Raw genomic sequence first — 12,363 nt, 5'->3', positions numbered from 1 at the left:
CTACTCCTCTTAGGTGAGTCTGCTTCTTTTTGTTCTATAGCTTTCATGTGTGTTGTTAATTTGCTAGTATGCGATCTCTTCCATGTCTTTATAAAGGCACCTAGTGCTATGAACTTTCCTCTTAGGACTGCTTTCACTGTGTCCCATAAGTTTAGGTATGTTGTACCTTCAGTTTCATTGAATTCTATGAAGTTTATAATTTCCTTTTTCTTTTATTCCTTACCCAGATGTCAGTTAGGTCCATTTGATTCATGATGTCTATTGGTTTCATTATTTCTCCATTTAGTTTCCACTGCAATGATCTATCTATTGGTGAGAGCGGGGTGTTGAAGTATCCTACTACTAATGTGTGCAGTTCAATATGTGATTTAAGCTTTAGTAATGTTTCTTTTATGAATGTGGGTGCTCCCGCATTTGGAGCATAGATGTTTGGAATTGAGACATCATCTTGGTGTATTTTTCCTTTTATTAGTATGAAGTTTCCTTCTCCATCTCCTTTGATTACTTTTGGTTGAAAGTCTATTTTATTAGAGACTAGAGTGGCTAGTCTGGCTTGTTCTTGGGTCTGTTTGCTTGGTATACTGTTTTCCAGCCCTTTACTCTAAGGTAATGTTTATCTTTATTTCTGAGATGTGTTTCTTGTATGCAGCAGATGATGGGTCCTGTTTTTGCATCCATTCTGTTAGCCTGTGTCTCTTTATTGGGAAGTTGAGGCCATTGATGTTGAGAGATATTAATGACCAGTAGTTATTGGTTCCTTTTTTTTGATGTTGGTAGTGGTAGTGGTAGTGTGTGTGTGTGTGTGTGTGTGTGTGTGTGTGTGTGTGTGTGTGTTTTATTTCTTTGGTTTTGTTGAGTTATTTATTTCCTTTGTTTTCCTGGGTAAAGTTACTCTCCTTGGGTTGGAGTTTTCCTTCTAGTATCTTCTGTAGGGCTGAATTTGTGGTTAGTTACTGTTTGAAGTTAGTTTTTGTCATGAAAATACTTGTTTTCTTCATCTATGGTGATTGAAAGTTTTGCTGGGTATAGTAGTCTAGGTTGGCGTCTGTGGACTCTTAGTGTCTGCATGACATCTGTCCAGGCCCTTCTTGCTTTCATAGTCTCCATTGAGAAGTCAAGTACAATTCTGATAGGTTTGCCTTTATATGTGACTTGGCCTTTTTCTCTTGCATCTTTTAATATTCTTTCTTTGTATTTCTTTAATATTCTTTCTTTCTATATGTTTAGTGTTTTGATTATTATGTGGTGGGAGGATTTCTTTTCTTTCTTTCTTTTTTTTTTTTTTTTTTTTTTTTTTTTTTTTTTTGTCCAATCTATTTGAAGTTCTGTAGGCTTCTTGTATATTTATGGGCATTTCTTTCTTTAGGTTAGGGAAGTTTTCTTCTATGATTTTGTTGAAAATATTTTCTAGGCCTTGCAGCTAGGAATCTTCTTTTTCTTCTATCCCTATTATTCTTAGGTTTGGTCTGTTCATGGTGTTCCAAATTTCTTGGATGTTGTGTCAGGAACTTTTTAGATTTAACATTTTCTTTGACTGTTGTATTGATTTCTTCTGCCATACCGTCTACCTCTGCGATTCTGTCTTCCATCTTTTGTATTCTGTTAATGATGTTTATACTGTAGTTCCTGTCCTCTTCCCTAGGTTTTCCATTTCCAGGATTGTCATGAATTGTGTTTTCTTCATTGCTTCTATCTCCATTTTTAGGTTTTGAATACTTTTATTCATTTCCTTCTGTTTGATAGTAGTTTCCTGTCTTCTGCAAATTTAAGCTATTTGTTCAATTCTTTCATCTCTTTCTTTGTGTATTCTTGTTCTAGTTTGAGGGATTTATTTTCCTCCTTTAAGGCCTCTATCATTTTCATAACCTCAGATTTGAAATTCTTCTCTTGTGTGTTGGATGTGATAGTGTCTCCAGGGTTTGTTATGGTTATGGGGCTGCTGGTTTCTGGTGGTATCAAATGGTCCTGCAAATTGTTGCTTGTGTTCTTATGCTGACTTCTTCCCCTTGTGATGCCTCTAGTTAGAGCATGCACCTCGTGCCTGTTTGGACCCCAGAATTTTCTGTGGATTGCTGGGTGACCTGAGGTCAGATCCACTTGTGTTCCAGACTGTGGTATCTGTTCTGTGCTATAAGCCACAGATGCTGGTTTGTTTTTGTTTTTGTTTTTGTTTTTCCTGCAGGCCATAGCTCCCTCTGTGTCCCAGGAGTTCCAAAGCTGTCTGCCAGTCAGGTGTGTGGTACTAGCTTTTGGTGTGCATGTCCCATGCCTGCAGAGACCCAGGACTTTTCTGTGGGTTAGTCAGTTGGCCAGAGTCTGGACCCAACCATGCTTCACACAGTTTCAACCCCTCTCACCTATGGGTCATCAGTACGGGTGTTTTGTGATTCTCAGATTGGTACTTAGGTTGTTGTACAGTCACTGCTGTCCTGCTGATCAAACAAGGTGTATGTTCGGCACTGCCATCTTGGATTTTTTTCCAATTTTTATTTTTATGCATGAGTGCTTTGCCTGCATGAATGTCTGTACATTGTGTGCACTCAGTGTCTATGGAAGCTATGAGAAAGTATCAGGTCCCCTGGAACTGGAGTAACAGATGGTTTTGAGGCACTATGCAGATGCTGGGAATCAAACCTTGGTTCTCAGCTTGAATAATAACAACAAGTACTCTTGACCACCCTGTCATCTCTTCAGCACGAAAGCTGAACGTTTTCTCTTTCAGTTGGTTAATATGGTAAATTACAATGGCTCTTTTTTTTCCTTTTTTTTTTCTCTTTTTTTTGGTTTTTCGAGACAGGGTTTCTCTATGTAGCCTTGGCTGTCCTGGACTTGCTTTGTAGACCAGGCTGGCCTCGAACTCACAGCGATCCGCCTGCCCCTGCCTCCCGAGTGCTGCGATTAAAGGCATGCGCCACCATGCCTGGCTGACAATGGCTCATTTTATTATGCTAAATATTATCTAATATTATACATCTTCCATTTGTGGAACAAAGCTTACTTGGTTAAGATGCACTGTCCTTTGTGTGCTATGTTCAGCTCAGCCTTTGCCTTGTTTTGTTTCAGAGTGCTGGAAGCTTCCTGGGGTGAGTTGGTAATGACTTCTTCCTCTTCAGTTTTTGTTTGTTTGTTTGTTTAAAGATTCTGTTTAGAATGCCCTCCAGTGTTTGGAGAATTCATCAGTGAAATCAGTGTGTACTGGCACTTTCTTTGTAGGAAGGTTTTAGTGGTTAGTTTAACTTCTGTGATGGCCACAGGGCTGCTTATTGACTTCTTGAATAAAGGCTGGTAGTTTGTGTTTTTCAAAGATTTGCCTACTTTATTGAATTACCAAATTTATTGGTGTCAAGTTATTTGTAGTGGATGTAAATATGTTTTTGTTTTGATCCCAAGTGTGGGATGTGGAACTGCCTTGTGTGAGGGCATGTGATGTTCGTCTGATAGAAAAGGAACTGCCTGTTGTGTGTGAGGGGAAGGGGGGGGGCATGATCTTTTCCAGTTGAAAAACATTCTGGGATGGACTCTGAGAGGAGATTAATAGGAGCCCAAAAAACAGAAAGGCTTTGCTTTGCACATTTTGCATCACTTCCCAATCACCTGGCTGTTCATTGCTCCACTTACCCTCCTAGAGAGAAACGCTCCAGAGAATGCTTCAAGGTTCCAGGTGGCTGCTACGGCTGCAGTCACTTTTGCTGAATTGAGGGTTTGCTGTTTAACAGGTCTGCCAGAATTCTGATGAAGAGTGGAATCACTCCAAGGAACTGAGTCTTAAAAGGTCTACTCCCACTGTCCCTATTAACCTCCCTTCTCTCCTGTCTAAGGTAGATGGGTTGGAAGGGAGTTAGAGGCATTAAATAACCCCAAATAAAGTAGGTTTTAAAAAGATAAAAGCCTATAGTTAGTCATAAATATGCTTGAAGTGTGTGACTTTGGACTTCAGCTGCTTTAAAAGGCCTGGTAGCTTTCTAACCAAACCTTTAGACATAGTCTATTTGTTGGTGTGATAAAATCTGTTGTAATGATAAAAAACATATGCCTTACTCCCCGAGTATCTTCAGAATCTGTACCAACAACACCTCTCATTTCTAATGCTGGAATCTGTATGTTTTTCCTTCAGTCTGTCTAAAAGATTACCCATTTGGTTGATCCTCTCAGAGAATGAGCTTTGGGTTTTGTTGGCACCCTCTTTTATTTTTCTGTTTCAGTAGCTTTTGCCTTAATGTATGGTAAGGGCATTTTCTCAATTGAGGTTCTCTCATCCAAATGAACTCTAGCTTGTGTCAAGTCAACATAAAAGTAGCCAGCACACCTTATCACTTTATTTTCTTTCTTTGGCTTATACTGGATACAGTTGGATCTTTTTCTTTTTCTGGTTTCTTAAGTAGAAGTCGGGGTGCTGTAAATATCCATGTAGATATCATTTTAACGGCATCACATAATCTGTGGTGCATGTGTTTTCATTTGTACTATATAGGTCTTATTTTCTAGTTTTATTTTGGACTTCTCCTTTGATCTGTGGGTCATTTAGAAGTGTGCCGTGCAGTTTCCAAATAGATTTCTGACGTTGGTTTTCACAGTAATTTCAGTAGTCAGAAAACATTATAATTTATCAAATCCTTTAAAGTCCCTAAGACTTGTCCAGTGCAGCACCTCTTGGCAAACATTCCATGTGCTGTTCTATCGAAGCAGCGAAGCCTAGCAGTCTGGCTGTGTTTGAGAATTGACCAAATTTTAATTTGGATTTTAAGTTCCAGGCAACACACTGGGGGAAAAAAAACAACCCAAAGTTCCCTTAAACTATCCCAGCTGTGGAACTTGAATTAATAATGTAAGTGAAGGAAACCAAAGGAAAACAATAAACTTCATGCCAGGAAATGATTGGCATCTTAACTCTAAACCAGACAACCAGCAAAGGTTTTGCTCAGCGAGCGTACAGAGACAAGGGCACACATCCCACTTCACAGCAGCTGAAGAGGCTGAGCCTCTGCAGAGCCAGCCTCCCACAGTGTCCTTGCCTACCTGTTCCACCATGCAGAAGATGTGAGCATCATCCTGCTGGAAGCGCCTGACTCGGGTTAAGCCGCTTAAAGTTCCCGACAGTTCGTTTCTGTGAAGAACTCCAAAATCAGCAAATCTAACAGGCATTTCCCTCCAGGATCGAGGGCGATGTGCAAACATTAAACTAGAAAAGATGTGGAAACAAACAGAACTCACATTATGGAGAGAAAACTGATCACTTAAACACTAAGAAACTAAGTTTCAAGATGTACAAATGCCTTGTTCTGGGTCTCAGGTCAACAGGCAACCTTTTTTCTAAGATTATTTTTTTACTTATCTTTTTGGCAGCAGGCATTGAAGCCTTTGCCTCACACACTAAGTATGTGCCATAATAAGTAACAGAGAGCCGCAGCCTTCTGGGAAATACCAACTGAGTTGCCATCACCACAGCACTCGGATCTACCCTCTGTTGCTGAAAGGGTGTCCCTGGCAGGGCGCTGACTCTGGGAACACCTTGGGTGTAATATATATAGGGCGCTAGTCTAGTGCTGCAAACCATCACCTATCTGTTCGTGGTCTCCTCTGAGCTCTGAGGAAACAGGCTGTGTCCTGAGGACTTCTAGCACCAGGCCTAAGAGATCCTCACGCAGCTAAGGATCTCAGCAGAATGAGAGACTCGTCTTTCCATAGAAAATACCCCTTTGCTTCTTTATTTTGTCCCCACTGAGCCACTGTGTCCCCAACTGCTTATCCTGAAGCAGGAAGAAACAAACTGCAATTCTCTACTTCACACAGCCTACCTCAGAATTGAAACCACTCACACAGCTTGAAAGGACCCTGAGAAATTAATAATGCTTCTGAGAGTGTGGGCACAAGCTGGGCTCCATTTTGTTTGAAGATGATGGAGATTATATTTAGACGATTTCCACAATATTAGAGTTGCAAACACATTTTAAAAAATGTGATTTCACCTTAAATTCTAATTTCTTTTTATCTTTTCTTTAAAGGCATAAGGCTTCCTTGAATTCTAGAGATTTGTTTTAATAGCTGTCTTCTAATGTCAATTTACTAGAAATTGTGTCTATTGCTAAGAAAAAAGTGATAAGCTTGGGAGTGTGTGTGTGTGTGTGTGTGTGTGTGTGTGTGTGTGTGTGTGTGTAGAAGATTGTGTCTATTCACTTCTATCTATAAAATCCACTCACACTAGAAGGCTGAATTTGCACATTAAGTTAATGATAATTGCAATCTCTCATAGAATCCAAAATCGCACTGATTGTAGGACATACCTTTATTTTATGTGCCACTAAGAAATAACACAATGTTTTGTGTGTATGAGTGGTATGTGTGCACACGTGTGTGGGGTACATATGCCCATGGGTTACATGTGGAAGCTGGTAGTGTTGGGTGCTCTCTTTTCTCATACTGCACCTTATTTACTGTTTATCTCACTGACTGGTCTGACTGGACAGCCAGCAACTGCCCCTCGCTGTCCCAAAGCACTGATATTATAACAGACACGTGTCACTATGTGTAACTTTTTATGCTGATACTGGGGACACAAACAGGGGTGCAAGTGCAGGTTCTTATGCTTGCACAGCAGGCACTTTACCCAGAAAGCCATCTTAACTTTTGGGCTATATTGTGGTATAATATTAACATACCACCAATTCTAAAATGTATCACAGTTCAGAGATATTGAAATGTGGAGGAAAAGGTACTTCTAGAATCATCCACTGATCAGGACTTTGTAGATCTTATTGTAAACATCCAAATAGTATGAAAGGATTAAGTAGCCTATGAGCATGTGTATTTGAAGTATAATTAAGAAGACAAATATAGTGATCTATAAAATCAATACACACTCTTACCCTGAGAAGCACAGAAAGTGAGAGTTCCCAGCTAACATTCCATGCCTGCCAAAGGCCGGCCACATTTTAAAAAGGAGCTCTATTCTCTAAAATTAAGTAACGTGGTGCCATTCTCTAGAATTAAATAACACAGTAAAAGTGATTAACAGCCTCCATTCTTTCCATTACAGGAAATCACTTAAAAAAAAAAAAGCAAAGCAGCGACGTGGACAGCTGACTCTGATGAAGTGCTGTGTACGTGCTGGGCCCCTTCATGTGCAATACTCACCAGTGCCCTGGGCAGTTCATGGGTTTGAGGGCAAAGGTGTCCTTTTCAACCTCAAAGGTGAACATGTTGCCGCTGTAATGCTGCCAATGGCCCGACGTCTCCCAGAGTTTGCTGTTGTACATGTTAGGAGACAGCACTTCTGTGAAGTTCCGCTTGTGGTATTCCTCCTTGAAGACAAATGTGGTTGATGTTAAAACCATCCAAGAACAATTCCGCGCAGAGAAATACTATGAGCAACTATTTTAAAACTTAAGATCATGTCTTCTATTAACTCGTGTTTCCTCAGGGTCACATGGCAGGCTTAAGGTGGCAGTTCTGTGGATTTTGAACAAAAAGGTTGCATGCTCACAGCAAACTTCTCACTAGTCTATTTCACAGCACAGCACTGGGTTCCCCTTTGGGCATGAGGTTTCCCCTGTAAGCCCATGTGTTTGGTTTGGTCCACAGCCGGTGGACTCAGGCACTGAGAGACGACTGGGCTGTGAGAGCTCTGACTTCAGCAGTGGGTTAATTCACTCTTGGGTTCCTAATTTGATGGCACTGTTGGGAGGTGCTGGAAACGATCAGAGGAAGTAGAACCCTGGAGTATCTCCTTGGAGGCTGCGTCTTCTGAATCTGGTCGCCTGCATCTCTCTCTTCCTCTTCCTGGCTGTCAGGAGATGAATGGCTTTGGTCTATCATCTCTGCCTCAGCAAGTCCCCAAAGAGTAGAGCCAACCAACAGTGGATGACACCTCTGATGCTGGAAGCCTAAATGAATCCCTCCTCTTTTAAACCGTTTCAGGTATCTTATATAGAAAAAATTCAAAATGACACAAGTAGCATAGACACAAATGTTTCAATGCTTTAAAACGTAGTGCCTGAAAGTCGATATATCTAGTATCTCATTTCACCATAGCTAAAAACTTCAAAAAAGTTCTACGTTCTAAACAAACGATAGCACTTTTTCTCCTATGATTTAAAAGACCTAATAATTTTATAATGTGTAAGTCTGAATACCGTGTCCCATGTCACATCTTTGACCAACTTAGTTTTAAGTAGAAAGAAAACTGAGAAATTTAATTTGCAACACATTAAGTAGTTGGTGTCTACTAAGCCATAGCAGTTTCTCCCACCTATTAGCAGATTCCTTCATAAACTCCATGGGGATAAGGGAGAAGCACTCCACAAGTATTTTTAAATGTTTATTTCTATTTTTTAAAAATTCAACATATCAGTTTCCTTAGATACTCTTAAATCATTTTTAAATAATATAATGAACACATGACACAAATCTAGGCCACCATATTGCAAACAAGCTAAAAAACGTTTCTCACAAATCAACTACAACAACAACAACAACTATTACTACTACTGCAGCAATATACTTTTACAGCGGAAAGAGCTGTCCCTGGCGCATTTCAGCAGAGTGCTTTCCCAGTACAACAGCGGACCTAGACGTCAGCCACCCAGTAAGGTGTTTGCCCGCATTCTTCATGTCTGTCTAAACTATAAATCCTCAACAAACTTATATGCCATATGAATGGTGCTAAATTATTTGGTGATTATGACATACAATCCTGTACCCTCAGAATGATCCTGGAATTGTGTGTATATACACATGTGTGTACTGTGTTCATTAGAGAGCTCTTCTAAAGCTGAGCTAAGGAGATGATAAAAAAAAAAAAAAAAAAAAAAAAGGTATCCATTCTGAACACACTCACATGAGATATTAATATTTTATTAGGGTGCTTAGAAATTATGTCAGACTGCTCCTGAATAAAGTTTTGTGTTCTCACCCCAAACTCACATGCAGAAACCTTAACTCTAAAAGATGCCATTAGGAGGCGAGGTTTCAGGCAGCTGCTTGGGCATGCAGGTTCTAAAGGATCAGAGACCCTATGGAAGAGACCCTGCGTCTTCCTGTCTTACAGCCTGAGGAAGGTGGCAGTCTGCAACCAGGAGCAGACCCTCAACAGACTGACTGTGTGGGGACCCTGTTCTGGGTCTTCTAACCCTTGCACTGTGAGAAATGCATTTTTATTATTTATAAATGTCTAAATCTCTAGGACTTTGTTATTACCACACAAGACCAACTAAGACATTTTCCTAGGAAACAAAGCATCAGTAGATACCATGGTTTTTATGGATAGACCTTTTATTGATGTTGTTTAGACAGGGCTTCATGATGTAGCCCAGACTGGTCCTCAAACTCAGTCTTCCTTGCCTTGGCCTCCCAGAATGCCCCCACCATGCCTGGAAGTCAACAGATACTACATTTTAAACATAAAACACACACACATATGTATCTCTATATATTATAAAACATATAGTATATAATCACATATAGGTAGAGCAAATTCAAAATTCTACCAGCTGATAGACCCCGATGAAAGCAATATGAATGTTGACTGCACTTTTTCTTACAGATTTGAACTTTTCAAAAAGGAAAGTTAAGGGGAAAAATGTCAGACACTATGCTACCGACTTCTCAAAAGCAAAGAAAGGCAACCACTGGGAAGGAGCAAGCAGTATCCATGGCCCAGCTGTCAAAGTTAGGGTTTCTATTGCTGTGATGAAACACCCTGACGAAAAGCAAGTTGTGGAGGGAAGGGCTTATTTGGCTTACACTTCCACATTGTAGCCATCACTGAAGGAAACCAGGACAGGAACTCAAGCAGGGCAGGAAAATGGAGGCAGGAGCTGATGCAGAGGCCATGGAGGGGTGCTGTTTACTGGCTCACTCAACATGGCTTGCTCAGCCTGTTTTCCTATAGAACCCAGTAGCACCAGCCCAGGGTGGCACCACTCACCGTGGCCTGGGCTCTCCTCCATCAATCACTAATTAAGAAAATGTCCTACGGGCTTGCCTACAACCCCATCGTATAGAAACATTTTCTTAATTGAGAGCTTCCCTCCCCTCAGATGACTTAGCCTATGTCAAGTTGACATAAACTCTCCAGCACATCAGCACAGTCATGATCCAGCAGGGTGCACCTCCATCTGGTCTCCTGCAGAATCTTGAAAACTGACTCTTGAGCAGAAAAGCACATTTCCAGCCATCTCTCTCTCTCTCTCTCTCTCTCTCTCTCTCTCTCTCTCTCTCTCTCTCTCTCTCTCTCTCTCTCTCTATGCACCTAGTGACTTAGTAACTCAAAAACATCTCAGTGGCTCTAAGAATCAATACCATTGAAGAAATGCTACTTTGAGGTGCATGAAAGGAAGTGTTTCTGGATGAGACTAGCAGTGGAGTGAGTAGACTGATTCAGAAGAATGTGGATAGGCAGCATTTAATCCACTGAACACATGAAAAGGACAGAAATGTGAAGGAAGGGGACGTTTGCTTCCTTTGGCCCTTTACCGCCTACAGAGCTGGGATAGTTCAGTCTTCTGTCCTTGGACTTGGGTTTCCATCATCACCTCTCTCAATGGCAATTCCACACAGTGAGCTTCCTCCTCTATGTATCTATGTATCCAATTGGTCTATTTCTCTGGCAAATCCTGACTAATACGTCTCTTCTGACTTCTGGCTGGGTTTGACCAATGAGAAGTGCTGAAGATTCCAGGAACAGCAGGGGAGAGCTGGGGTTCTTGGCCTCCTTCTCCACTCCTGCTCTGCCCTGAGTTCCCCTGGTCCTGATGCTGTTCTCTTCTTAAGTTCTATTTTGTGGCTTTCAGCTCTCTGGGTACAACTACTTGTCCCTTTTCCTCTTCAGATATAACAGTGAGGATGAAGTGACTCCCCCCTCCCTCCCAGGGGACATCCTTGTGTGCACCACCATCCCTCTTTAGTCCCTCTTTACTAGACAGACTCTCCATCACTATTCCTTTCACTAGACTCTTTTTAGTTAAACCACTAAGTGCATCCCCCAGGACCCTCTCTTCATGGAAAGGAAGCATCCTGAGACTTGACATGTCTGCAAAGGATTCCACTGAGTCTAAGAGGAAAAAGCGCCCACAGTCTCCAGCTGAGCTAGTCTGATGAGCTGAGCCTCTTCTCCCCATAAGGTCCCTAGTGATGCCTCAATGAGTCCGGCAGCTCTGGGAATTCAAAACTAATGGCTGGCAGGATTCATAACGGGAACCTCATGCATTGCTGGAAGGATGCAAAAACAATAACCGCTAAGAATGGAAACCTGTGCAGTGTCTTCTTTTAAAGTTCAGGATAACGTGCCACGAGACCCTGAAGTGACTCTTCTGGATATTTTTGCCAAAGTAAAATGACAACCTACGTGCATACAAAAACCTATTCATGTGTGTATATATAGCAAACTATTTACTATTGCCAACAACTGAAAACAAATGTCCAAACAACCTTCAACTGGGAAGAAGAGAGGTATGCTGTGGGGCGTCTGAACTGTGGAATCCCATTCAGCAACCAGAAAACCTAGGCAGATACCGTAAGCAAAGTAAGTCACTTCCAAAAGGTCAATCAGTTATAATTCCACTTATGCACTGAAGTTTATGGACAGAGAATGAATCCAATGAGTCTGCCTAAGATTGAGGAGGTAGGGGGTGGGCTCAGCTCAGAATGGATAGCCAGAGGGAATTGCTGAAGATGTTGTGGTGTAACACAGTTTTGCATGCTATCAAAGAAGTGTACACTTCGCTGCATGGCATTTTAAAGTAAAATTATTTTTTAAAAGGTAAGAAGGGTAAAAGAAGAGGCTGTGGGTGGGCAGATTCCAAGATGCAAGGGAGAAGAAATGTACAGAGGAGACAGCGCATCACTGTTTATGCATGGTCTGTTCTTTACATAGTTGCTGGCCAACAGAAACAAAGGTGCCTCACCTTGACTTACTACAAGCAGAAGTCATCTTACCTCAGAGCTTTGGAGTTTCCCTTGGGTCTGAAAATGTCTGCCTACTCAATCCATGTGGCTGCCTGCGTGATCTTCCACAGAATCACAGCTCTGCCTGGGAGGGAACAGGCCCTGCCCACACTGCTTCCACAGAGGCCCACTGTCCTCACCACTGCATGTCCCTATCTCCCTGCCCTCACCTGGGCAGACAAGGGCTTGCCATCAAGCCAAAGGCTATTGCTATTGGGTGTGTGATAATCCAAGAGGCAAGCTGTCATTGCTGAGAATCTGTCCCGGTGCACGCCTTCTCCCAAACAGTGACTCACAGAGGAGAGTACAGGAAAACAGGCAGAGGTAGGCAAATGCAGGGGCGTGAATTGCACATTATTCCTCTTACAAAAGATAGAGTTTAAATAAAGAATCAGAAACAGAAGGAAAATTTTTTAAAAAAAT

The 12,363-nt window shown here is 41.5% G+C and overlaps 1 protein-coding gene across 1 annotated transcript in view; it reads right to left on the bottom strand.

Moving 5' to 3' along the window:
• Tars3 (threonyl-tRNA synthetase 3) overlaps positions 1–12,363 on the bottom strand; it is a 51,502-nt gene that overhangs the window by 16,967 nt on the left and 22,172 nt on the right. The window contains exons 11-12 of the mRNA XM_051148687.1: positions 7,132–7,298; positions 5,017–5,179 (exon numbers count right to left, since the gene is read on the bottom strand). Of these exons, the coding sequence (XP_051004644.1) occupies positions 5,017–5,179; positions 7,132–7,298 (330 nt within the window). The remainder of the gene's footprint in view (positions 1–5,016; positions 5,180–7,131; positions 7,299–12,363) is intronic.

This window comes from Acomys russatus, chromosome 7, assembly GCF_903995435.1.
Source record: "Acomys russatus chromosome 7, mAcoRus1.1, whole genome shotgun sequence".
Classification (NCBI taxonomy): Eukaryota; Metazoa; Chordata; class Mammalia; order Rodentia; family Muridae; genus Acomys; species Acomys russatus.
The sequence above is the reverse complement of the archived record's forward strand: the minus strand, read 5'-3'. Positions and strand labels throughout refer to the sequence as shown.